Genomic DNA, 26,901 nt, shown 5'->3' on the forward strand with positions numbered 1-26,901 from the left:
TCCCGCGGCGGCTCCCCTGAGGGGAAGTGACGCCACAACCCGGAAGCGGAAGGGGTGGCTGGCGCTGGAGGAGAAGAGGGTGACTTTTACGGAGGCGCTTAGGAGATCGTCGGAACGGGTCTCGGGTCTCCGCCTGCCGGGAGCTAAGGTTACGCCCGCTAAATCTTAATTCTGGGCAGGTTTCCGCGTAGCTGCCACGTTCCTTGGCCGGAGCCCCTGCCATTCTGGCCCGCCACGACAGCCCTGCGAGGTAGACCGGTCGGAGCCCCAAGACCACCAGCGGGCTTCCGTGGCCGGACTCGAACCTGGCCCCCCTCGGTGCCCGGGCAGCCCCCTCCCCGCCGCACCATCCTGGCCCTTGCAGGTGTTATAAACGCCATAACGGGACGGGCGCGGATTGTGGGTGCCCGTCAGGACGCAGCTTTCGCCCGTGGGAGCGGATCCCTTTCCTTCCCGTGCACGTTGGCGACGTCTGGGTCACGTTCGAGCCGTAAAAGGCACTTGGGGTTGAGGAAACACCCCCACTTGGCACTCCAAAACCTATTTAGTCTTGTATGGGGTGTGTGTGTGTGTTTGTGTTTGTGCGTGTAGGGAATTTCTGGAAATTTTACATTTCTGCAGAGGAATACCTCAGAGACCCCTTTTATTATTACTAGAACAAAAATAAAAAGGGCAGCAAACTAAATTAGAACAGAAAAAGCTACAAAAGGAAGAAAGGCCAGAAAAAGCTAAAAATGCAATCAGAAAATAGGAAAAAAGAGCAAGATATGAAGAAAGTTGTAAAGACCTAAAGAAGTAGCTTCTGATACTCTTCGCAGCGGTTATAAGTACAATGATATTTTAACCCCTCTCTCTAAAGCTACATCGTGACTCTCTTCTTTCTATAATCTATCCTGTCTAATCATCAAAACCGTAAATCCCAAGTTCGTTTTTTTTTTCATTTTTATGCAAAAAGTCCATAAGGGGTTTCCAGTCACCAATAAATGTAGAAAGTGTTTTTTCTCTAATCAAAGCAGTCAGTTTATCCATCTCAGCAAGATCCGTCAGTTTCAGCAACCATCCCTCCACAGGTGGGTAATGCCAGATCTTCCCATCTTCGAGCATATAATAATCTCGACGCAGTAATCATATATTCAAATAATCTTCCATGACGCTTTTCCAACTGTAAATTTTGTGCGTGTGTGCGTGTGTGTGCGTGTGCGCACGCCTTCAAGTCAGTCTTGATTCCTGGTGACTAGCTGGACAAGTCTGTGAACTTTTCTTGGCAACATTTTCAGAAGTGGTTTGCCATTGCCTCCTCCTTCGGGCTGAGAAAGAGAGACTGGCCCAAAGTCACCCAGCTGGCGTCATGCCTAAGGCAGGACTAGAACTCACGGCCTCCCCGTTTATAACCAGTGCTTTTAATCACACCAAACTGGCTCTCCTTGCAAGAATGTGCTTCTCTTCACAAACATGTACCAACCTGACTGTTTCATCTTTTTCCCTTTTTACAGAACAACCTGCCACGATGGGTAAACAGTTTGGAAACCTGATGAAAACGAGGCATGTCGTCAGCTACTACCTGTCTCCATTTGAACAAAAACTCTTCCCCAGCTACTCTCAGAGAATCTTAAACACTTGGAGGCGAATTAGATCATCGTTCTTCCGGGTGGCACCTCGTAAGTGGGGAGGGCGTGAAAGCTGGGGAATTCGGGGAGTCGAAGTCCACACTTCTTAAAGTTGTCTAGGTTGAGAAACGGTGCCCTAAAGTTTTGCTTTTGCACCGCTTTTACTCTTGAGGACTGGCCCCTTAGGTTTCTGAAATTAGCCCTTTGTTATTCGGGCAAGGTGGGGCGGCAGGCCACATTTGAAGGGCAGCATCTTATTTCGAGCATAGAATTGTACAGTTGAGAGGGATGACGAGGATCGGCTGTTCCTTCCCTCTCCATTGTGCAGGAAAGGATGTATACAGAGTGGGGATAGCTTCAACTTGTCAGCCCTTTGAGGTAGACCAGACCTGAACAACAAAGCCATGCATGCTAAAACAACTTTTATTATAGGATCACAGCAACAGAAAATTGCAACTCTGAATGTGCCTCCCCCACCCCCCGCCTTTATCCTAAGGAGAACGAGGGAGGGTCAAATCTGAGACGCTTTCTCAAATTACATTTCTGCTCTGGGCTCAGATTTCACTTTTCTGGCCCTTGTCTTGGCTGCTGCTCTTCCTTCTGTTCCTCAAGGTCATTCCCACAGGCCATTTCAAAACTAAATGGGTCTTTTCCTGGGATGGGACGCCAAGAAGGCTTTCCCAGCAGGTGCTGTGTGGGCTCTGACGTTCACCCTTTGAGGCCAGCACCCAAATTTGAGACCGGCTGTTCTCAGGACACCAGTCACCCTTTCTTTCATCTTATTTCCTTTAAAAACCACCTAAACTGGGGTCACCCCTGCTTTAAATAAACCATCTCTCTCTTCTGTTGAATCCTTCCTTTGATCGGACCTGAATTTCCTGAAATTTTCTCCCTCCACCCTTTCCGTCTCACACGTGGATTTATATCCCTAAAATATCTTTCCCCTTCTCTTGCTGACTGTGGAATCCTTGGAGTGTTATAGTGGAGGGCACAGAAAGGGAATATCTTCTTCCAGTTTCCATTCTCCTGGGAAGAGCAGAAGCTGGGATTCATTTATTTGTCAAAGTTCCTGATAGGAACGCCAGGTGGGGCTAGAGAGCCGAATGAAATCCGAATCTTCCCGTCCTTTAAATTCTCTTTAAAGGTGTATTTATGCCGTTCTTCGCACTTGACGAAAACAAATGAGGTAAACAATGAAGCAATTCAATTAATCAACATGTGATTAAAATATTAATTAACCTGTCTAGGCAAGCAAGCCAAAACAGAGGCTTGGTGGCTGTGACAGACGAGCCAACTGCATCTTCTCTGCCTCTATTCTCAATTCCTTTATTGCTGTGATAAAGTCTGGTTAAGGATTAGTCATCTGCCCTACTGATAATTCTGGCTGCTAGTGTTTGCGTGCAGCCGTTTGAATATACGCAACCAGCTTTAGCGGCGATTAGGGTAATCCATATAATATGCATTAAGAGCTTCAGGATTGATAGCATTTTGATTAGCATAATCTGTGCATCAGTGAGGGTGGAATTCAACTTTAGGCCTTGCCATTTAGACATCAGGGAGGGGAACACTTGGAAGCAATGGAAAAAATTATATTTATCTTGGGTAGGTCTGCAGCATAAGTCCATGTTCTTGTATTCCACCATTCTAATGCCCCAGTAAAACTGAACATTGCATTAACTTTAAACTGCGTCGTGAAATAAAAGAGCAATCGTTCAGGTTTTGGAACAAAGGAGATTTTTCTATAGACCTGTAACAATCAGAGTGAAGTGGTGAACAGGAGAAAGGAGCAATTAGGCTCCACAGTCCCATTTGAAATATTGCAAGCTGCCCAGAGCTGGGTGGCCTTAAAAATCCAATAAATAAATAGCCTGGGATAGATTTAGAATTTAGTAGTCCTTATGGAAATGGAGAAGATGGTTGCTGTACCCCCGATTCTATCTTTTTAAAAAATAACTTTATTAACTTTTAAAACCAAGAGATAAAATCTAGCAGAAACTAATACTCCAGAAAAAGAATAAAAAAGAGAAAAGGATAAAGGAAAGAGAGAACGGAAATGTGGAAAGCAACAGAAAAGAAACAAATACCAAAAAAAGGATGATTTCTGTCATCTTTAACAACTGTAGAGTAAGGGTTTAATGTACGTTCCACCTATAACAGTTACAACATAACATCCATTTTTTTCTATTATCAGTTAATATTGCACACTATCAGATCCCTACACCTTGATTTCATTCTTTTCTGTTTCACGCAAAGAAAGCCCACCCCCACTTCTGTCTTGATCAACCCACTATGTATAAAAGTTCTCAAACAAGCCCAGGAAATTTATAATTCCGGAGGTTTGGCTTCCAATCTGCACTAGCCCCAGCTAGCGTGGATGGGAGTTTTATTTATTTATTTATTAGGTTTACATCCCACCGTTTTTGTACGGAAGTTCAAGGTGGCAGACACAGGGCTCCCTCCTACTATTCCCCCCACAACCACCCTGTGAGGTAGGCTGGCCAGAGAGAGAGAGTCACTTAGCTTGTGCGGCTAAGGGAAGACTTGAACTGGGTTTCTCCGGTGCTGGCCCATCGCAGCCACAATACCCCCTCCTGGCTTTGCTCTTGATGTCTGCCTGTGTCTATATTATATGGATTTCTATATCATTCCTTCCACAAAGTTTCTCTGTAGCAACAGCAGCCCTGTGAGGTGGGACAGGATGATTGAAAGGGTCCTGGTCTAACACCTTCGCCACCACACCACGGTGGCTTTTCTTTTGATGTTCAGTAATAGTTGAAGGACTGCAGGCTCCCCACCCTGTTTAAAAGGAACAGTCTGGGGTCACATTTGCTGGGATAATATAAAACAAGGGAAGGATGTGCTGTTAATTATTGCTTGTAGGCCTTCTTAGCTTATAATTTTAATGTTAAGAGGTGAGATTGGCCCCATCCTTGATCTCCCTCCGGAGGTCCCTTAAAACACCGCTGCGTCAGCAGGCTTGGGGTTCTCAAGGAAATGGCGATTTAATGAGACGCTGCATTGTTTTGAACATCAGTTTTTTCAACTCTCGTGTTACTAATAATATTGTTGATGTCTCGACTGTGTTTTAATATTTTGATTTTATGATTGTTTTTATTGTGCGCTGCCTAGAGTCCCTTTTCGGTGAGATGGGTGGCTATATTTTATTTATATTTATATTTCAAATTCAGTCGCCGCCCATCTCACTCAGAGCGCGACTCTGGGAGGTTTACAACAAAACAAGAATAAAATACCAGTTAAAATACAGTAAAGCAATAAAACAATGCAATAGAAGCAACCATCTTAAATAAATAATATATAGATATGATTGATAGGTAGAGGCAAAGGTTTTGGTTTAAAAATGCATTTATAACTGGGCAAATGAAAGAGAACGGGCATTGAGCTGTGGATGGAAAGCCTTTTAGACAGCAGGAGGTCATGGAGCTGAACAAACTGGGTTTGGTTACTTTGAATGCTGAAATGCAATCATAAGCTTTCATTTTCTTCTGTGTTTTTAAGAGTTTGTCGTGGCATACCTTGTTTATTCCTGGGCAAATGAATACAATCAAAACTTGAAAAAGAAGAACCCAGCTGACTACGCAAATGATATCTAAGAAGATTGGTGGAAAGAAACCGTCTGCCGGATTTTATTCTGCTTGGTTCTGAAGATACCTTGTGTGTTTGCAAGAGCAGATCGATTCAATAAACCTCTGTATATTACTCCTTGGGTGCAATTCTTTAAACTTCGTCAAGGGATACACAACTTTTCTCCCCGATAAAATATATTTGTGAAGGAGGCTGCATATTTTCACCCAAACTGGGTGGGAAATTGTGCTGCTGACGTTGACTGTCATACACCAGAGCTAAATTTTGGCTGGGGAATGCTTAGAGAGACCCCCCACAAACGCTGAGCTTTGTGAAATTAAAAAAACAAAACAATTCACTTACTGTTTTAAAAAATCCCAACTTTAGAAAGATAAAGTTGACCACATAAAGTACTTAATCTTGGCCAAAAGAAGTCCTGCCTTAGGCATGAAAGCCGGCTGGGTGACTTTGGGCCAGTCCCTCTCTCTCAGCCCAACCCACCTCACAGGGTTGTTGTTGTGGGGAAAATAGGAGGAGGAAGGAGTATTACGTATGTTCCCTGCCTTGAGTTATTTATAAAAATAATAAAGGCGGGATATAAAGTAAATATTTTTTAAAATATTTTAAATCAAATAGAATTTCCTTATCTATATGCCTGTTGTTTATTCGTTCAGTTGCTTCCGACTCTTCGTGACTTCGTGGACCAGCCCACGCCAGAGCTTCCTGCCGGTCGTCAACACCCCCAGCTCCCCCAGGGACGAGTCCGTCACCTCTAGAATATCATCCATCCATCTTGCCCTTGGTCGGCCCCTCTTCCTTTTGCCCTCCACTCTCCCCAGCATCAGCATCTTCTCCAGGGTGTCCTGTCTTCTCATTAGGTGGCCAAAGTATTTCAGTTTTGCCTTTAGTATCATTCCCTCAAGTGAGCAGTCTGGCTTTATTTCCTGGAGGATGGACTGGTTTGATCTTCTTGCAGTCCAAGGCACTCTCAGGATTTTCCTCCAACACCACAGTTCAAAAGCATCGATCTTCCTTCGCTCAGCCTTCCTTATGGTCCAGCTCTCGCAGCCATATGCTATTACGGGGAACACCATTGCTTTAACTATGCGGACCTTTGTCGTCAGTGTGGTGTCTCTGCTCTTGACTATTTTATCGAGATTGGTCATTGCTCTTCTCCCAAGGATTAAGCGTCTTCTGATTTCCTGACTGCAGTCAGCATCTGCAGTAATCTTTGCACCTAGGAATACAAAGTCTTTCACTGCTTCTACATTTTCTCCCTCTATTTGCCAGTTATCAATCAAGCTGGTTGCCATAATCTTGGTCTTTTTGAGGTTTAGCTGCAAGCCAGCTTTTGCACTTTCTTCTTTCACCTTCATCATAAGGCTCCTCAGCTCCTCTTCGCTTTCAGCCATCAAAGTGGTATCATCTGCATATCTGAGATTGTTAATGTTTCTTCCAGCGATTTTAACCCCAGCCTTGGATTCCTCAAGCCCAGCATGTCGCATGATGTGTTCTGCGTACAAGTTGAATAGGTAGGGTGAGAGTATACAGCCCTGCCGTACTCCTTTCCCAATCTTAAACCAGTCCGTTGTTCCGTGGTCTGTTCTTACTGTTGCTACTTGGTCGTTATACAGATTCTTCAGGAGGCAGACAAGATGACTTGGTATCCCCATACCGCTAAGAACTTGCCACGATTTGTTATGGTCCACACAGTCAAAGGCTTTAGAATAGTCAATAAAACAAAACTAGATGTTTTTCTGAAACTCCCTGGCTTTTTCCATTATCCATCGGATATTGGCAATTTGGTCCCTAGTTCCTCTGCCTTTTCTAAACCCGGCTTGTACATCTGGCAATTCTCGCTCCATGAACTGCTGAAGTCTACCTTGCAGGATCTTGAGCATTACCTTACTGGCATGTGAAATGAGTGCCACTGTTCGATAGTTTGAACATTCTTTAGTGTTTCCCTTTTTTGGTATGGGGATATAAGTTGATTTTTTTCCACTCTGATGGCCATTCTTGTGTTTTCCAAATTTGTTGGCATATAGCATGCATTACCTTGACAGCATCATCTTGCAAGATTTTGAACAGTTCAGCTGGGATGCCGTCGTCTCCTGCTGCCTTGTTATTAGCAATGCTTCTTAAGGCCCATTCAACCTCACTCTTCAGGATGTCTGGCTCTAGCTCACTGACCACACCGTCAAAGCTATCCCCGATATTGTTATCCTTCCTATACAGGTTTTCTGTATATTCTTGCCACCTTTTCTTGATCTCTTCTTCTTCTGTTAAGTCCTTGCCATCTTTGTTTTTGATCATACCCATTTTGGCCTGGAATTTACCTCCAATGTTTCTAATTTTCTGGAAGAGGTCTCTTGTCCTTGCTATTCTATTGTCTTCTTCCACTTCCGCGCATTGCTTGTTTAAAAATCAATATGCCTACATGCTCTTAAATAGGGAAGAAATGCCATAATTTTATTTGTATATCATTTATAATTGTCCGTGGCTCTTCTTCTATAACAAGAAGACCCCTGGAAAATATTATCTCTTTTTTAAAAAAATAATTAAATGTTAAGACAAACAACAGAAAAACAGCAAAATCAAAGAGAACGGGAAAGAATACATATACATTCATAAAACAAACTAGAGCAAAGATTGAAATGAAAATACGGTCATAGAAAGATGTTTTAAAAAAATTTAAAGGCGAAAGAGACAAACCAAAAAAGATAAAAACACTCTAAAAAAAGCATTCCCCCCTTTTTTCCCCCAGCCACTAACTGCTACTTAAAATTTTTACACAGTGCTTTGGACTTCTGCGATTATTGCAAATTTCTATTCAAATCATTATTAAAGGAGTTTCTCCTCAAAAACCAAATTCTCTGGGCTTTGCCTTGCTGTGTAATAGGTTGTATACAAAGGAACTATCCCTGCTTGAATTTGGTTGGACTTCTGCTATGTTCATACACAATCTTTCCTTTGCTGCGCATTCTTCAATTCTAGACATCATCTAGTTAAGGATTGTGAAGCAGAAGATGGAAGAAGTAACTATTATATCAATTGCCAGGAAAACCCCTAGACAGAAATTCACCAGTTCCCCACTGACGGGGATTCTAGAAAAGTTTGCTTTGAAATTACAGTCACTCTATTTCATTTTTAATTATTTAAAAGCCGCTTTGGAAGGATCTAAAAATGGTAAAAAGTGGAATCCTTCTGGTAGGGGCTTCAAAGACTATTTGGGGCCCTTGGAGACTTCATTCTGTGACGGGCAATCTTTTACAGCTAAAACTGGAAAATTGTCCCTTTGTTTTTGCGTTTGCTAATCAAGGATTTTCTGTGGGTGTTAGATGCAGGGATTTAAAAAAAAGTATTTCAGCTAAGCACGTAATTAAAAAGGCATATGGATCTGGGTATGTGTCACATTTCTCCATGCAGTCTATATGGAGATGACATTTAAGCATCTAACACACTTCCTTATTCAAATGTTATTTTACAGACTGTAGCATCAACCCTGGTCATTGTGACTGTGGAGCATGGAATGAACAGGGAAGGGGAAAGGTTGTAACCCTGTCTCCCCAAGCTAAGATTTCCAGGGTGCTTTGCTAGAGAATAATAATAATAATAGTAATGCAAAAGCCAGCTTTACATGGAACAGCTTACATCCTGCAGCGATACCTTTAACATCAAACATCTGCCTATCCCAGGTCCTTGGGAAGGACTCGATAGGTGGATAAAAATGCCAAATCCAGTCTAAACATCTGGATCTACACTCCGCGACCAACCCTAAATTAAATTTATATGCCTCCAGATGGTCAGTGACTGGGTGGTTGCTAAAGGCAGGCTGTAATAAAAATTAATTTGTAATGCAGGGAGGCCGTGCTGGATGGCGATGGTGGGACTTGGGGGTGACAAGCTTGGCACCCAAGAGCAAATCAAAAGTCCTTTTCAGCCAATCCTTGAAGCGGGTTCGAGTCTGCACTTAAGTTTCCCCAAACCAAGGAGGCCAGCTGGGTATTTCTAACCCCTTCTGAGGGGTGCCAAGGTGAATGGAACTTGGGGGGCCCTCCCTGGCAGCAGCAAAATTTAAATTGTTTTGCTGAAGCTTGCCTTTTAACCCCACTCCCCCATTCCTGGCTGGAAAAATGATTTAAGGGATGATCTTTCCCCCCACCCCAAATGGGATTATTTTGGGGAAATGAAAGGAGGGCTCCCCCCTCCCCCAGGAGAAAGGGGCCAGCTTGCCTGTTGGAAAAGAAAGCTGAACAAGAAAGAGCCAGGTTGGTCTAGTGGTTAAGGCAACCAGGAGGCTGTGAGTTCGAGTCCCTCCTTAGGCAGGAAAGCCAGCTGGGTGACTTGGGGCCAGTCACTGACTTACAGCCCAGCCCACCTCGCAGGGTGGTGGTTGTGGGGAAAAATAGGTGGAGGGAGGAAGATTAGGTATGTTCGCCGCCTTGAGTTTATTTATTTATTTATTCTATTTATATTTCGAATTTCTGTCACCGCCCATCTCCCCCCAGAGGGGGACCCTGGGCGGTTTACAAACAAAATAAATTAAAACCATAAAACGAACGATACAAAGCATCATTATCAATAAATAAATATAAGATCCTTGTGGCGGAAAGTTCTCTTTCCATGGGGGGTCGACGGTTATTTATAAAAAGAATAAAGGCGGGGTAGAAAAGGAATAAAAATAAATAAATCACGCCTGTTCAGCCCCCTTCCCATGCAAAACCGCCCTGGGAAGACGATCGGAAGAAAGCAGCCTCTGCGTCTCTGGGTGTGCGGGGGAAGAGAAAAAAAAAGTCCATCCCCCCCCCCCCCGCCTCCAATTTGGGGAATGGAGGATGCCGAAAAATAAGAACCGGGGAGGGGGGGCCCCCCGGAAATCTGCAGAAGAGTCGGACGCGAAGGGGAGCAGCCCCAGCTCTGCCCGGCAGGCGGGGGCGGGGCCACGAGAAGAAGGAGAGAAAAAGAGAGAGAGAGCGACGCGCGTCCCGCAGAGCCAATCAAACGCGCGGGGCGGCGGGGCGAGAAGCTCCGCCTCCTCCTCCCGCCTCGCCCCGCCTCGCCCCGCGCGCGCGCGCCAGCGAGGGGCGGGGGGGCGCCGCGTGCCAGCCCGCGCGGCGCGAGGCGACGCAACGCTCCGCCCGCCCGCCCGCCAGTCCGGCCGCCGCGCGGCTGAGGGGAGGCAGCGCCCGCGCGTCGTCGCGCCATGGCGGAGCGAGGGGCGTCGGGCGCGGGCGGCCCCCGGGGCTCCGCGGGCGGCCCTTCCCTGCTCCAGCCGGCGCCCTGCGCCCCGGCGTCGGCTCCTCAGCCCGCCGCGGGGTGCCCGGCGGCGGGGGCGGCGGCCCCGGCGGCGCCTCACCAGCAGCAGCTGCTGGCCCCGCCGTCCGTGCCGCCGCCTCTGCCGCCGCCGTCCTCGCCGTCGCCCCCGCAGCCCGCCCCGCCCGGCCCCGGCGTGGGGGCCTCGGCCCCGGGGGGCGGCGGCGGCGCGCCCCCTCCTCCGGCCCCGCCGGGGTCGGGCTCGGCGGCCGGGGGTCGCCCGGTCCAGATGAACCTCTACGCCACCTGGGAGGTGGACCGGAGCTCGCCCAGCTGCGTGCCGAGGTGAGCAGCCCGGCGCGGTCGGGGCCCCGGAGCCCGCCTCCCATCATCCCCGGCCATGCAGGGCGCGCGGGGGGTGGGGTGGGGTCCGCGGAGGAGGGGCGCGGCCCCGCCCCCCCTCTTCCCGCTGGGCCCCCTTGCCCCAGCCCCCCCCGAAGCGTGTCATTTTTCTTTCTGTAAAGCCCCCCCATATCTCTAGCCTTGCCCTCCCCCCTCGCCTCGGTGCCCCCCGTCCCTGCCGTTAAATAAAGGGGTGGGAGGGGGGTGTTTGGAGCAGCCCCCCTCCCGAGGATCAGCCCCCCTCCCGGCTTTGAGGCAGCCTTCCCGTGGCTAGGGGGGAAGAATGGGGGGCCGGGCTGCTTGGAAGGGGCGGTCGCCCTGTGGCGGGTGGACGGGCGGGAGGGGGGAGCCCAGCCGTCTGGGGGGCCGGCTTCGGGTCCCATCCCTGGGAAAAGCAAGAAATAAAACAGGGCGATGTGGCACAGATCTCCTGGGTCCCGGCGGAGACGGCTGGGAAGCATCTGGGTGGGCCTGAGCTCCCTTTCGCTTCTTCTGGCGGGCGAGGGGTGTGGTTCTTCTACAGTTGTTGGTGTTTGCTTGTTAATTCAACCCCTGGGGGGGTGTGGAAGTCGGCTTGGAGACAGTTTCGTCTTGATGGGAAATAATCTTAAATCTAGCGTGGGTTTTCCCCGTGCTTATTGGACTTTTTGGGGTTCCTTGACAACCATTGTGTCTATTAAGAAAAAAAATTGCTCCCTCCCTCCCTCCCTCCCTCCTCTGTCTCCTTCCTTCCTTCCTTCCTTCCTTCCTTCCTTCCTTCCTTCCTTCCTTCCTTCCGCACATTCATTCAGGCCCAGATCCTTCCTTCCTCCCTCCTTCTGTCTGTCTATCTACCCTTCCTTCCTTCCTTCCTTCCTTCCTTCCTTCCTTCCTTCCTTCCTTCCTTCCTTCCTTCCTTCCTTCCTCTGTCTCTTTCCTTCCTTCCTTCCTCTGTCTCTTTCCTTCTTTCCTTCCTCCTTCCTCCCTCCCTCCTTCCTTCCTTCCCTCCTTTCCCAAAACACAGTCTGAGTTTGCAGGGTGTCTGGACTTGGCATGCATTTAAACGGTCTCCCTCTGAGGATATGGTGAAGTTCCCGTGTACTCCCTGTCTGTCTCCCAACTTGGGGCGTCTGCATGGTTCCACTTGCAAGCAGTTCCTTAAACCGAAGGGCCGTTGTGCTGAAATGTTACTGTTACTGAGATGTTCCCCTCTTGCCTGAAGCTACTTGGGACCAACTTAGGCAGCGGGGGAGCTGCTTGTTCGCTTCAGGCTGATGTGCTTGCCCCGAGTAAGGGTTCTTGGCCATTCATACAAGAAATCAGAAGCCCGGTGCGGGAGTGCCTTTCCGACTGACACGCTTTCTTGAAAGGAGAGTGTTTTCGTGGGCTGCAGCACGCTTTGTCAGAGGAAGGTGGCCTTCACCGTCGGTTCCTTTGTTACCATAAATCCTCTTTTTTGAGCTTTGGTAGGGCCAGTTAGGCCCGCTTTTCTTAAGGAAGAGCTCATACAGGTTTGGGTGAAATTGTAGGAAGTCAAGTAAAAGGGAGTTCTGAAAGTCGTTTCATTAAAACACTTCACAAATCTTATTTTATAGAAGCAAACCAGAGATCCAGACCTCCCACCCCAGCGGTGAATATTCTGATAAATGCAAAAGTGGCCTTTCCTTTTCTGACCCATTGCAAGAAAGATGTTTTTCTCTCCTTTAAGTGAAAGCTAGCGTAACTATTTCCCTGGATTCCTTGCCATTTGTTGATGGAGGGAGTTGGAAAGCTGTTCTGAGGGCAGACCCTTAAGCCAGACACCCCCAGCCTTACCCAGAGTCTTGCCTCCTTGGCCAATATTTTCCTGCTAACAAGCACACCTCCAGTGGCTTTCTAATATCCCTGGTGTTGTGTTTATCAGCATTTCGGTTTCTGAGAAAGCTTGTCGCCCGCATCCCACGGACAGCGTTTCCATTATGCACAACAGGTCTGAAGATCAGTTTCAGCAGCGAAATACCAATTTTACTGTTGGTTTTTTTTTTAAAGAGAAACGTCCTTTCGGTTTGAATTCAAGGCCTTGTTTCTTGGCCCCTCCACCATCTAGGGGAGGGCTTTAAACTGCAGTACGTGTTTCAGATAGCTTTTTGAAAGCTGTGAGGAATAATCTCAGCAAGACTTCCTGCTGAGACCCATTTAAGTGCGAGGCTCCCTCCTTCAGAAAACAAACACAAAAGCTTTGGTGTTAGGACTCTCACCTTCCCTCCTTGAACTTTTACACTGGGAAAATAATGTTTCTGCAGTTTTTTTTTTTTAATCTGTATGATGTCTTCTGAGCTTTCCAATACCTTAATTAAAAACCATTGACAGGCCATTTAGTAGCATCGTGGGATGTTCTCTAGATGACCTTGGGCATGGCTGTCAGGACTTTTTTCAATTAAAAAAAAATCAACTAATGATTTGAATTTGATGTACAGACGGAGAACAGAGGTATTGCTGCAGCCAAAATTACCCTTACTATGAGATGGTCTTTATGTATAGGGCGGGGGGGGGGAGGACATTGTCTTCTGCTGCAGAGAGAATATTGGTCAAAGAGCAGCAGGCGTTATTACAGCGTCTCATTTACTCTGGCAATTAAAAATGCTTCTTTTTGGAGGGGGTGGGACCAAAACAGCCATTGTCGGAAGGCGGTTTTCCTCCCTCTAAACAGTGGAATGTTGCCCTTGAGAGTCAAGGCATTCCTGCAGCCCCTGCAGTTGATCCATCCCTGTAACAGCTGATTGTAGCAGCTCCTGCTAATTCGCATGGCTCTTGCACCAGAAAGTGTGTGACACAATTCACCAAAGCAGGAATCGAGTTCCTGCCGCAGAGGAAGTCACTGAACAGAATGCCTTCTCATTCCAGGATACTTAGCCGTGTTATTTTTATAACCCCGTAGGTTGGCATGTTAGTAATTTGCCAAAACGGCAAAGGGGGCTTTGCTTTTTCAGAGAAGAAATAATTGCGCAGTTCCATATACAGTACAGCAGTTGTCACAGTAGGCAGTCTCCCTATAATTCCTTTGATGTAAAGCAAGGAAAATGCTTCCAGACAAACAAAATGCCACCACGGTGTATATAAACCGATACTTTCGAAACAGATGGCTGCGAGTGCAATTTGAATAACTTTGTCCGGAAGTCATGTCACGTGTATATGGGGGTGCCGGTTAAATTTTATGTCCTTGCTTTTAGGGAATATTGCCCAGTGTTAGCACATATTTGTATGTGTTCTCAATAAATGGAAATCCGCATTTTTTCCCCTCTTTGTTTATTTCTGCTAGGCATAAAAATTTGTTTATTACAGTCATGTATTTTCTGTTCAATTTTCTTGAAGGACGTTTTTTCCCAACTTCAGGTGGAAAGGCAGGTTCTGCCAATGCTTGTTCATCAGTGTCAGCAAATAACCTTTTTGGCCTTATTTTCAGGTGTTGGTCTTGTAAGCAGAATGGCTGTGTTGCATACAGTACTGGATTCTTACAGTGTTTTTGTGACAGTCTTCTGACAATTGCCCATTACAATGTCAGAGACCTCAGAGCTGGATGACTGTTTGAATTCCAATAAACGAACCTCTTTTACAACTTTAAAATCCTACCTTGTTCTTGGAAGGCACTCTGGTTTTCTTGGGCTCACTGGTTAGCCCAGTGCGCTAGTGAAAAGTTGTCCTGATGGGGCACTAGAATGCGTGATACGTTTGACTTTATTAGATAATTGGTCTAGCGTATTATCCACGCAATTTGTTTCACTCCTGCTGTTCTGCATTTTATTTGGTTGCAGTAGAATCTAGTATGGATCATTCTGGATCATCTGGCATTTCTTCCAGGCCCTCCTAATTATCTCCAGAAACATTCCTTTTGACCCATACAAATTCCTCACACATTGGAAGATTCCCTCTGGACATTTTTGCCCTTTTAGCCCTGAACGCTGATACCCGCTGGTTATGTCCTAACAACCAGGAAACACACTGAGACAAGGAACTGGTCTCTAATATTTATTGCTAGTACTTAACAGGAATCCTAACAAACTGAAGAAGCGTGGGAAAACCCAGACATATAACCCCCAAGGGTTAAGGCGGTCCCGATCTGTGCCTCTTTGAATGGCTGACCAATTCCTCAGTGCTACGCATGCACTTAACAGTCTGGATGGGAGCCCCCTGCTCACCATCCTTACTCAGGACAGGTTAAGTCCCATGTTCTTGTGTTGGTGTAAAGGAATCCCTATTCATTTTCCGAAGATACTGGTATAATGCTTTGCTACCATAATGTACATTTTAATATGGGGCTGAAAGACATTTTTCAGCGAGCTTTGATCTTACCGGATGAACAAAGTTTAATGGGACTTGTGCATTTCACTGCTCTCTGTGAATGAAACACTGTTTCATATGACTTCAGTGTTGCTTTATGACTTCCATAGGTTTCATAGTCTATTCTTCTCCCCCTTGAAACCATTACTCGTCTCGGTCCAGCGGTGGTCGATTATCTGACACATTCACGTTTCAGCGTAGGGAAGTCACTCCATGCTTTTATCTGGAAAATGTGGGTATAAGAGATGCAGTCTGTGACCTCTTGAAAAAATACGACAAGTCATATTTCAACCACGTGCAGCTATGGACGCCGAACCTGTGATCATTTGCAAGCCTTCCTAATAGGACTGTCACCTGGCTGAATACTTTTGGGTTGATGAAGTACCTGTGTATTAGCAGACTAATTACATTTAAATAGGCATTGAAGAAAACCTTTGATAGTAAAACAATCTTGCAGGAAATTGGGAAGGGACGGCATCCATGTTACAAGCAGCTACTGGTCTCAAAGTCTTCCCAGCTTGTATCAGCTGCTACAGAAGGGATAAGACAAATTTTCTAGTCTCTCATTTCCTAAATTTATTCTTTTTTTAAAAAAAAAAAAGTAGCCTGCTTCTCTTGGTGTCTCCTATGGTGTGTCTTGGGAACAGACTGTCCCATTTTGGGTCCTTCTCTTCATGGGACACCGTGTGGTTAACTGAAATGAGGTTTCTGCTTGTAACATAAGGAAAACACTATCCATGGGGCAAACACCCCAGCTTTTATCAGCCCCTTGTCCAATCCCATACCTTGTTGTTGTTGTTGAGACACGTGAGAATTTGAATCTAACAAACAAAAATAATTTCTGATAGAAGAGGCCATCTTGAGTGTTTTCATTTCCATTCTCCAAACAAGAGTACATAGCTAAAATAGCTTCGAAGAATAAACAACCCTGCCTTTCACTCTCAGTTCCATCTGTTGTTTTTAATGCAGTGTAAGGGAAAAAAAAACCTTTTGCCACCTAAAATAAATCCACCAGTTAATCATTTAAAGCTTTAGACCTGTTGATGAAATTTGCACTCCTGCTGCACATACATTTTCTGGCAGCCTCGGTTACTGTTTTGTTCTATTACAGTAACGTTTCCGTACGTTTACCCTAATGCTGCTTCTGTATAGCGTGTAGGGACACTTCATTCACAAGTGGCCTTGACAGGAGGTGACTTAGTGGTAAGGTTTGATTGCTGGAGTAGATAATCTGCCCTGGAAGGGCTACGAATGGGAGAAAACAAGACTTTGGGCACCCTGGTCCTCTGTATGTTGACTTAGAAGTAAAAACTTCAGTGAGGCTTATTCCCAGACGCTACACGTTGGGTCGCAGCCTTGGGTGATGGATTGGTAGGCCGTATACATTGACGAGGGCATCATGGGGCAAATAAGAACACTAGAGCATCCAGTCGTTTCAGGTGGCTTTTCAGATTTGTGAATGGAGATCTTGTTTTCATAGCAACGCTTCATTATTGAAGCAGGAAGGGGGTGACAGCATGCTAGAATCCTAAATGTGGGGGGTATCTGAGGTACAATAAAAATAAAGTCCTAGAGTTGGAAAAGGCCAATAGGCCACGGTCCTCAATACAGGAAGTCAAACTGAAGTATCCCCAGCAAGTGCTTGTCTACCTCCGCTTAATCATAGCCAACAGAGGGGAGGTGTCCTAACAGCCAGGAACCACGCCGAGACGAGGAGCAGGTCTCTAGTGTTTGTTGCTGCTACGTAAGACAGAATCCTAACAAACTGAAGAAGCGTGGGAAAACCCAGACAGATAAACCCCGAAAGTTAAGGCGAGTCTGATCTGTGTCTCTCTGAATGGCTGCTTAACTCCTCAGTACTACGCCTGCGTTTTCCCCCCTGGATAGAGGCCCCCTCCTGCTCGCCATCAGTACTCATGACAGGAGGCTCCTGTCTCCCTAAAGAACGCCCATTCTTCCTGTTAGAAAGGCTGTACAGTATAACATCCAACCCACGTCTGTCTTCTTATAACTTAAAATGGTGATTCCGTGCTTTGCATTCTAGGATGCCAAGTTGCATACACTGTCTTTAGTATGGCACCCTTTCAAATATCGGAGCCTCCCACTCTTGTCTTCTCTTCCGAAAGCTAAAAACCTCCAGCTCCTTCTGCTGGTCTTCTTAAATTTCCAGTCCTTGATCTTCTCCGTTGACTTTACCGAAACCAGTTCCAATCAGTCTGAATCCATCTTGAAGTATAATTCCACCCCCCCACACCCCCAAGATTCTGGAGACAATATATGTGGGATGTCTGCGTCTACGTGCCTGATCTGGAAGCTGTTCCTTGGGGTTAGCAAAGTTACCGTGGACTAGGTAATGATCGTGGTTACCTTTTATCCAATGAGCAGCGTTGAAGGGTTGGCGGCTGTTAGCGTGTGTCAGCCTGGGAAACAAGAAGAGGTGACCCGTCTTTTAAGATCTTTAAATTGCGGATGCCTCCACCCAAGAGCCTCTGGGTTCTTAATTATAACTGTTTAAATAATTTGGTTTGATCAGAAAGTTTCAGGAGCTTAAGATCACGCAGGGTTGCGCAACCGGTGCAAAGAACCCCCAGCTGCCTGCTGCTTGGGAGCTGTTCCTGTACTTGCAACTAAGTATTGACGATGGGGAAGCTGTTTGAATTAAGTTTGGCGATTTCAGATTGAGGAAGGGATCAAAAGGCAAGGTAATCAATTGACACCCAGGCACCACAGCAGCAAGGATAGAGTGAAGATGTAATAGTAAATAGACTACTTGAAGCAATGTATACGGTAGGAATTCTTGTTAAAATCCTAGCACTTTTGCATTAACTGTGTAAAGTGATAGAATGAAGGCCTCATCCCTGAAATCGCTAGCTTTAAAAAACAACAGCACTGCCCTGATGACAGTCTAGACTCCAGACCGGTGTTTCTCAACCTTAAGGTGGGTGGACTTCAACTCCCAGGATTCCCCAGCCTGCTCTGCTGGCTGGGGAATCCTGGGAGTTGAAGTCCACCCACCTTAAACTTGCCAAGGTTGAGAAATTCTGCGCTAGGCGGTAATAGGTTTAACTTGGCCTAAAGCGTGTCCATGACGAACAGCGATCCATTTTCCTGTAAAACCTCTTCTCCTTCCAAAATGCTGGCGTACTAGTCACATTCCATACCTATCAGGGAAAAAAAAATTGGCTGTCCAACATACAGCAATTAACAACAATTTGAACTGCCAGTACGCCTCGTGACTTGTCGTCTGCGTTAGTAATTAGAAAACAGCCTTGGAAGAGCTTATTTCGGCAGCCGCCTAACATCAGACGTCGCGCCTCGCCCGGTTGTCTCTGGTGGACAATCATCTCCGACTAACCCGACAGAAAAACGTCGTAAGAGCAGGCAGTACTTCCAGACCGCAATCAAAGATATGAGCAAAATGTTTTGTGACATTTCTTGCAGGGCAGTAAGGGTTTGTGTCCTTGTTGTGGGGTTGATACCACGTGTTTTGGGTGCCTTGTATTTGGATATACAAACAGGATTCGCCAGGGGGATATTATTTGGGAACAAAGCAGAAGATTTTGCCACACAAACACTGCTGATTACAAGCAAACTTTTTTTAAAAAGTAAAGGTTCTGTTGCCTTTACAGCCTGTGCTCCTCGGATGTTGCGATTAAAAAAAAGCATCTCAATCCCATTATTTGATCAAGTCTGAACCATGCTTGAACCATATTCAAATCAGGTTTGAACCACGTAGCAGCAAGCACTTCAAAACAGGCCAAAGGTGGTTTCCTTCACGAATGGAATTGTTTCTGAGCTGTGCCTCTATTTTTCTACGTTTTTCAAATGTGAAAGCTAAAACGGGCGGCCCAGGCTGTATTAAGAACCTTTGTGACTTCTTTCGTTTTTAAAGGCACTTTATTTCGTAGCTATTCTTTGGAATAAGAATCATTTAGAGAGTCTGTCTACTCACTTGTGGTTTCACTGCGGGAATATCAAAGGCAAATATAATGCATAATTCAAATAGTTTGGTTTATTGTGATAAGGAAATGATAATTAACTTTCTGAGAGGTTAGTTTTTGCGGATAGGCATTTATAATGGAATTTCATATTTGAACGTCGACAGAGATATCTTTAGCACAAATAATTACATTCTACTCGGTAGCGTAAGTTAAATTTTCTGGAAAATAAATGCCCTTGTTATTGTCTTGAGAGTTGCTTTAAAGAGAGATTTCTTAAGACAAATTGAACTGTAATTGAATCTGGTTCAGCAAATAAAGACTTTATAGTGCTATCAAGTAATGTACACGTGATGGCGGTGTTATGTAGAAATGAGTATAAATGCAAACATATCCAGTTAAATTAGAACATTGGTTTATAAGAGAACTGTGGTTTAATTGCTTCTTACAAGATAGCTATTTCTGGACTGAAGACAATGTCAGTGGGGCTGTGTTCAACTTTCTTAGGTCTTCCGCAGGGGAAAAATACATATGTTTAACTCTTTAAACATGGCAAAAAATTCAGATATCCTAGGCTCGAAAAACTATTACTTCAGAAATGCAGAATAAAGTAATGGTCGCTAAAGGCCCAAACAACTTTGTTTCACTGGGCATAAAAAACAAATACAATTTCATAAATAAAGCAAGTTTTGTACAAGGACCTTGCTTGTCTCAAAGATGGGGTGGAGATTAGTGACTACTTGCTAAGTCACTTGTTTTTTTTTTGTAAGGGAGATTGAATCCAGCAATGCTGGATGGAGATAACAGCTCTTGAAGGGGTATGAAGAAATGATTGCCAGGGGCATTGTTGGATTATTGCCAGAGACAGATGTAGGTGGGCATAAAGCCCTTTGCACATCCAAGCTTTGAAACAGAGGGATCAATAGCTAGCAACGTGGAAATGGCTGGTGATTAGGATATTATAGGCAGTTTCAAGATATGTATCCAGGTAGAATATTTAAAGATGGATTGATTCTCCATGGTCTCATGGAAAGCGATAGAACGTATGAAATGCATTCAACCTTCAGAGTTGAAGCAGGAAATAAGAAACAGCTCAGCCCCTGCCCCCTGATGCTCCCTAGTTTCCTCTTTAATTTTTCCCACATAAATCAAGGCAGTTCCCAGTTCTGTGAGGAATGTATGTACAATGTTACCCAGCATGTTGTTGCGCTAGAATTTAAGGGCTTGTGATTAAGTTGGTTTCAGTGATACTTCAAGTTGATGATAAATGCTGGGGGGAAGGATCAGAGTGATGCAGTCTGCTGTGATTCAATTTTCATGTGTAAATTTATTTATTTTTATCCTGCCTTTATTATTTTTTTATAAATAACTCAAGGCGGCGAATGTACGTAATACTCCTTCCTCCTCCTATTTTCCCCACAACAACAACCGTGCAAGGTGGGTTGGGCTGAGAGAGAGGTACCGGCCCAAGGTCACCCAGTGGCTTTCATGCCTAAGGTGGGACTAGAACTCTCCTGCCACGCCTGATTGGCTCTTGGGCTGAGAGGGAGGGACTGGCCCAAGGTCACCCAGTGGCTTTCATGCCTAAGGTGGGACTAGAACTCTCCTGCCATGCCTAATTGGCTCTTGGGCTGAGAGGGAGGGACTGGCCCAAGGTCACCCAGCCGGCTTTCATGCCTGAGGCGGGACTAGAACTCTCCTGCCACGCCTGATTGGCTCTTGGGCTGAGAGGGAGGGACTGGCCCAAGGTCACCCAGCTGGCTTTCGTGCTTAAGGCGGGACTAGAACTCTCCTGCCACGCCTGATTGGCTCTTGGGCTGAGAGGGAGGGACTGGCCCAAGGTCACCCAGCCGGCTTTCATGCCTAAGGTGGGACTAGAACTCTCCTGCCACGCCTGATTGGCTCTTGGGCTGAGAGGGAGGGACTGGCCCAAGGTTACCCAGTGGCTTTCATGCCTAAGGTGGGACTAGAACTCACAGTTGCCTGGTTTCTAGCCTGTTGCCTTAACCACTAGATCAAACTGGCTCTCTGCATGACTATTGGCAAATGTTATGATTCGGAGCACATTGTGCTTATCCTGAAGGTTTCTATGAATGTCAGTGAAGAAAGAATCAAAATAACAGCGCATTGGCACAGTTGCCAGGCCAAAACTGGCAGAGATTTGTTTTGGCTAGCTGAGTATTTTTGAGTGATTTAAAAGTCTCCTAGCATAACTGCCTGGCCAGAACTATTAAATCCACTGTTATCACAAAAAACAGGATAATAAAATGCAGATTGTGGGAAAAAAGAGGATAATTTAGGGCCTGTGGATTTGATTCTTCGAGCGGGAGATTTTATTTCTAGTCTTGTCTTGGTGTGATTTGCCTATGATGGGCATTTGTAAATAATCTCAGCCTGCCAAATTCTCAAGTGTTCCATTTGCAAAGGAAAATTGATCAAAAATGAAATGGCTGTGTTGTACTTGGATTGGCGCTGTCTCACATATGAGGAGAGGATTCACGCATCTTGTCTTAATGTGGTTTGTATGACTGTGTGGCTTATTCCACAAGCCATCACTGAAACAAACCGTGGTTAGCACAACATGTAAAGCCAACCATGGAACTCCTTTGAAATGAGAAACTTGAAAAGAAGGCCATGTATTTCTGTGTTAAATCATTGATAGTTTGTGAGTAGCAAGGATGCATCAACAATGCCTCTATACTATTTGTCTTAGCTTGATAGAAATCATTCTTCCCTGGGTCAGAATACTGTTTTACGTTGATCAGCAAGTAATCTTTAAGGTGAAGGTTGCGACAGTGGCTAATCTGCTTGCTTCTGTTTGTCTGTATATTATTGGGCCATAATAAAAGAGGCATGTGTTTCCAGTTCCCATCAAAAAACATATCCTGAAGGGCTTTTCTTAACTGTAATAGGATGCGGAATGAACTTTAATCTCAGCAATTAAAAGCATGCAGGTTTTTTTTCCCCCATGTAGGGAACGGGAAGTGTCCTATTGCTGAAAATACAGTGGAGAAACTGATCTGATAGCACTTTTTTATTGCCCTTGCTTGTTTATCACCTACTCCATACACTCAGGTTGGTTTATAACCGTTCGAAGTCATAAAACAAAACCCATAAAACGGGTCAAACCTACACAATACAGATCGTCTGTAAAACCCACAACATCCAAAACAAAACAAAACAAACCTGTTCCGGTTCTGTTTTTGAAAGTCAGAGAAAGAACCGCCTATTTAACTGAGCCTTCTGTTACCATTTCAAATTCCGTTCTGGCTTAACACGTGTTGGCTGTCTTGGGTATCACCAATTCGGCACAAAGTTCTACTCTGAGGCACTGGGACGATATCCTTTGGCTGGGGAAATGCCTGCCTGCTTTGAGGCTACCTTCTGTACGTAGAGCAAAGCAGCTTCGAGCACATTTTGAGATTGAAACTTACTTGAATATCGAAAACGTCCCCGTTGCATAGAAGAACGCAGTTATCAAAATAAGAAAGAGATGGTGGCAAGGTAATGCTGTTAAGTGTAACTAACATTCAGGGGTTCGGATCCACGTTGCCAGTTGCGTTTTTGGAACTGTTGCGCCTTTTTGTCTTCAGTGACTCTATCTGTAGCGCGGCCAGCCAGTAAAAGCAGCTTATTGGCATGTGCTGGAACCTGAATGGTTGGAAAAGAACATCTCTGACTCATTCGGCCTACGCACTGGGGCAGAATTAATGTAATTATTCTTAATATATGTCCTGATTACCAGGAAACACACTGAGGCGAGGACTTGGTCTCTAATATTTATTAGTAGTACTTAACAAGAATCCTAACAAACTGAGAAAGCGTGGGAAAACCCAGCCATATAAACCCCAAAGGTTAAGGCGGTCCCGATCTGTGTCTCTTTGAATGGCTGAACAGTTCCTCAGTGCTACGCATGCGCTTGACAGTCTGGGTGAGAGCCCCCTGCTCGCCATCCTTACTCATGACAATATAGATGGGTATGGAGCCAGCATTTCTCGTTGGTTCTCCACCTGGCCTTTTTTCCACAGCTAGGTTGAGTGGCTAGCCTAGCATATTTTGGGCACGCCGCTTCAAGGGAAAGACTCCCAACTCTGCAAAATGGTTAGAACTATAACTCCCCTTTTCTGTCCATAGCTGTATTGGCTGTGTTTTGGATTTTCTTTTCAGATATAAGCATTTACTGGGCCATCTCATAACTACGTGCGTTAAACATGAATAATTCAGAAATTGGGTTTCCAGTTTAAAAAAAAAAAAGTCAGGGCAGTTCATCTAGGCATCCGTTTTACAAGTCGATAAATAGATTGCTTGATTGAGAAGTCAGTTGCCACCACTTCAGATGTGTGTTTATTCAAGGCATACAGTATTCTGATTCTCCTCCAGGGAGTTCAAGGCAGCGTATAACTTTCTCCACCCTTTAACTCTGATAACTCTTCACTTAAACAGAATTGATGAGCTTCATGGCTGGACTGGGGATTGGAATTAACATCTTTCCAATGCTGGCAGAACACAATAATTTCTGCTTTTAGGGATATCTCAGGGCACAAGGCACCTGGCCATTCTTGTTGGTTCTAGCAGCTCTTATTGCCTCTGAGAATGAAATTCTAATTAGCAATCCTAGTTAAGAACTCCTAACTCTCTCCTGCTTCATAGGTTGGACTAATTCCCTGCAGAGCCATCAAAGTGAGTGATGATCGCCATATCCTTGACAGTGGATTTTTGAGGTTAATCAGGCATTGTGTGAAGTGCTATCTTTTTTCCCTTCTTCGTGGCCTCTTATTTATTCCCTCGGGCAACTCTCAAATTCTGCTGTTTTACCGCAGTGAAACCACCATCTTTTTGCTGTCTCTCATTTATCTCAAATAGTTTCAGACAGGAGGTGTTTGAAACTCAGTGTACCCTTAATAACGGCCTGCATGTCTTCTGCTTAAGAATGCAGTGGTAAACAAAGTGTGGGCCCCATTTTGTGAGAACACAGAGCTTCCAGTCCACATTCTGGTTTTCCGCTCATCCGTAGCTTCGCCAACTAAAATTTCCTGAGTGCTGTTCTTTAGATTTCCTGCTTCGGTTTCTTGGCTTTCATGTTCCATGTCCACACCTCGCAGATTCCCTTGCTTGTATAAGTGTGTGTGTGTGTGTGTGTGTGTGTGTGGATTTTTATGTACCACTTACAAAACTACAATTACTAAAACGTTTTACGTTATATGACCAGATGGCAAAAATGTGTTGTAAACTGCCCAGAGTCCCTCCGGTCAGAGGAGATGGGCGGTGACAAATTTGATTGATTGATTGATTGATTGATAAACAAACAAACAAACAAACAAACAAATAAAATGCAGATAGGCTCATGAGATTTTTAGGAATGGGAAGAGAGAGTTAATGTTAATTTCATTTCTTTAAAAACAAAGTTTTCTGCAGTTTAATAAAACATCCTGCTAAAGTATTATTTTTTTCTTGGTTCTTTCTCACCCTTCATTATTATTTGCCAATAATTATGAAGACATGCCCCAGCCTATCTGGAATGATGAAATTGTAGGGAACTATTGGCTGTGATTGCCTTAATTGTCTCTGCAAGAAGCAGCTTGAATATTGTCTCGTGAGTTTAGCTTCAGCGCTGTGCTGTTCTTCGGTGGGTCTGGGCTTAGTCATTACAGATAAGGCCCTGTTGCTGTGATCCCAAATAATTTATACTTGGTGTAATTGTGTTAATCCAGCGACACAATAGACGAGTGTCCTAAATCGTTCACTATGCTTCACCTAGGAGATCAGTGCCCAGAGTCATTGCTACGAGATGGGTGGCCGCAATCATTGTTTAAATAAATAGATAGTTGTAAAGGGTTGTTGTGTTGAAGGTGCTCCAATGGTGCTAACTCCATTTCGTCTCTTCTCCCAGTACTGCAGTCAAAAGATGAGAGTTGCAGAGCGAATACCATAACAATTTTTGTGAATTCTTGCCGGGCTGAGTATTCCTTAAGATATCTCCCACTATGCATGTCTTAAGAGTAATGACAGTTACCTCTCTCCCTTTCAAGTCACAACTGTTTGCGTCTTATCCGAAGCCCATAGCATAGCCAGGAGTTCCACCGTGACAAAAACCCAACTGAAGGCCCCGGGGGAACAAATATACGGGGTGTTCTACACAAGGCCTATAAGAATGGAGTAGTGGGCCAGCTTCGAAAGCCATGGACCAGCCTGAAATTCCTTGGCTTCTCTTAGCTTAAAAGAGTGAGCTAATCAGGAAATAAACTAGTGGAAATCCTACTTAGTCATATGTTAATGAGGCTACTTCATGGTTCAGGGGTGGGTGGGGCCCAGGTTGGGATTTCTGTCTCAAGCGGTACTATGGATCTGGAAGCAACTGACTTTTCAGAACGATCACCGGACCCAGAGAGTAGTTAATAGAGAATATCCTACTTTATAATAGATTGTTATAGGACTGATTTTCCAACTGACTTTGTGGCGTAAATTATTGGTGTAGCTGGTTCGGTTTTCCTAATTGTGGCACGGGCGTCGCTGGACTTTGTTTCCCAGGTGGTAGGTTCGGTGTCGGATATAGTCAAGGAGGCAATTCTATTAGAAATTATTTCAAGATTGAGGCACCGAGGAATGTCTGAGTGAAGCATTGATTTCCCTACAAGATCTACAAAGGCCAAGGCAACATGAGTGACAATATCCCTAATGTTACCATAATATAAATCAGGGTTGCTCAACCAGGGTTGCGTGGCACCCTCGGGTTCCGTGAGAGGTCCCTAGGGGTTCCCTGGGAGATCACAACTTACTAAAAAAATTATTTCAAATTCAGGCAACTTCCCATTAAAGAGGTCAGTTTCATTCTTTATTTTTAATTCAAGAACACTGTTAATGCATAGATACAGGCCTTCCCAGGAAACAAATACAATAATAATTCTGTAACTTCTGGCCTCTATTTGAGCCTGACTGTGTAGGGGCTCCCCGAGGCCTGGAAAATATTTCAAGGGTTCCTCCAGGGTCAAAAGATTGAGAAACGTACCTTACTGAAATCTGGCTTCCTTTAGTCACTTTACAAGAAATGTATAATTGAGGTGAGTACTGGAAAGGCTTGGTCCATCAGAGAACAGGATGCATTCCATTCTGCCTGTACCTGTGAAACATTTACCTTGATTTTGTTGTGTTATGGTTGGAAAAGAAGGTACATATTGATGTACGTGCAGTTTAATTTAGCATCCCTTACAACCTTTTTCTGTCTGGCTATTCATATTTCAGCCTCCCGGGCAAGACATTTTAAAAACCTGAACATTTGCTGTTCCCATAGATCCCTGCCCTTCCCCATGAGGAGAGGACAAACATTGAAATGGGATAATTTACTGTCTCCAATTAGGAGTTTTGTGTTTTTTGTGGTGTAGCAAGCACACGTAAGTGGGGAGATTCCTGGAGCCCTAAGTCATTCGGTGCTTGCCAGTCAACAGCGTGTGAGGTGTATAGTTTCGTCCAGAATCTGCCCTGCTTAGTCATGTGAATTATCTTGAAGAGGCTTGGCCTTCAGCATGTGAAATGGCTTCTGTTTCCGAAGACTTTCCTTCTGAAAGAGTTTTTCCTGAGTGTTCTTCACCGTCAGATAGTTGGATATCCTAAAACGCTTCCTGAAGGCAATGGGAACCTTGGGACTATGGCCACAGCAGCTGGAAATAGGTACCGTGTCTCTGACGGTCTCTGCTTTTCTACCGTGGGTAAATTTGTATGTTTTGGGACCTGCTCAGATACCACTTTCTAAGTAAGTAAGAGAGAGTCTTTTCTGGCACACCTGTGCTTCCTCCCAAGTTGAAGACTACCTCTTACCTCTTCCTTCT

The 26,901-nt window shown here is 45.1% G+C and overlaps 2 protein-coding genes across 2 annotated transcripts in view; both read left to right on the forward strand.

The window, feature by feature from the left end:
* The first annotated feature begins 22 nt into the window (after positions 1-22).
* LOC134506640 (cytochrome b-c1 complex subunit 8) lies at positions 23-5,323 on the forward strand. Its single transcript, XM_063316895.1, has 3 exons — positions 23-148; positions 1,494-1,658; positions 5,124-5,323. Exons 2-3 carry the CDS (start codon positions 1,508-1,510, stop codon positions 5,216-5,218), a joined length of 246 nt encoding a protein of 81 aa, XP_063172965.1. The 5' UTR covers positions 23-148; positions 1,494-1,507; the 3' UTR covers positions 5,219-5,323.
* A 5,274-nt stretch (positions 5,324-10,597) lies between these two features.
* PACS1 (phosphofurin acidic cluster sorting protein 1) overlaps positions 10,598-26,901 on the forward strand; it is a 55,276-nt gene continuing 38,972 nt past the window's right edge. Inside the window, exon 1 of the mRNA XM_063317094.1 lies at positions 10,598-10,787. Coding sequence (XP_063173164.1) covers positions 10,732-10,787 — 56 coding nt within the window. The 5' untranslated portion in view covers positions 10,598-10,731. The remainder of the gene's footprint in view (positions 10,788-26,901) is intronic.

Source organism: Candoia aspera, chromosome 17, assembly GCF_035149785.1.
Source record: "Candoia aspera isolate rCanAsp1 chromosome 17, rCanAsp1.hap2, whole genome shotgun sequence".
NCBI classification, from domain to species: Eukaryota; Metazoa; Chordata; class Lepidosauria; order Squamata; family Boidae; genus Candoia; species Candoia aspera.

Excerpts from the sequence above, each read along its gene's own strand:
- LOC134506640 (XM_063316895.1), top strand. The coding sequence starts at position 1,508 with ATGGGTAAACAGTTTGGAAACCTGATGAAAACGAGGCATGTCGTCAGC. Across the intron at positions 1,659-5,123 it reads GTTCTTCCGGGTGGCACCTC|AGTTTGTCGTGGCATACCTT; the intron begins GTAAGTGGGGAG and ends TGTGTTTTTAAG.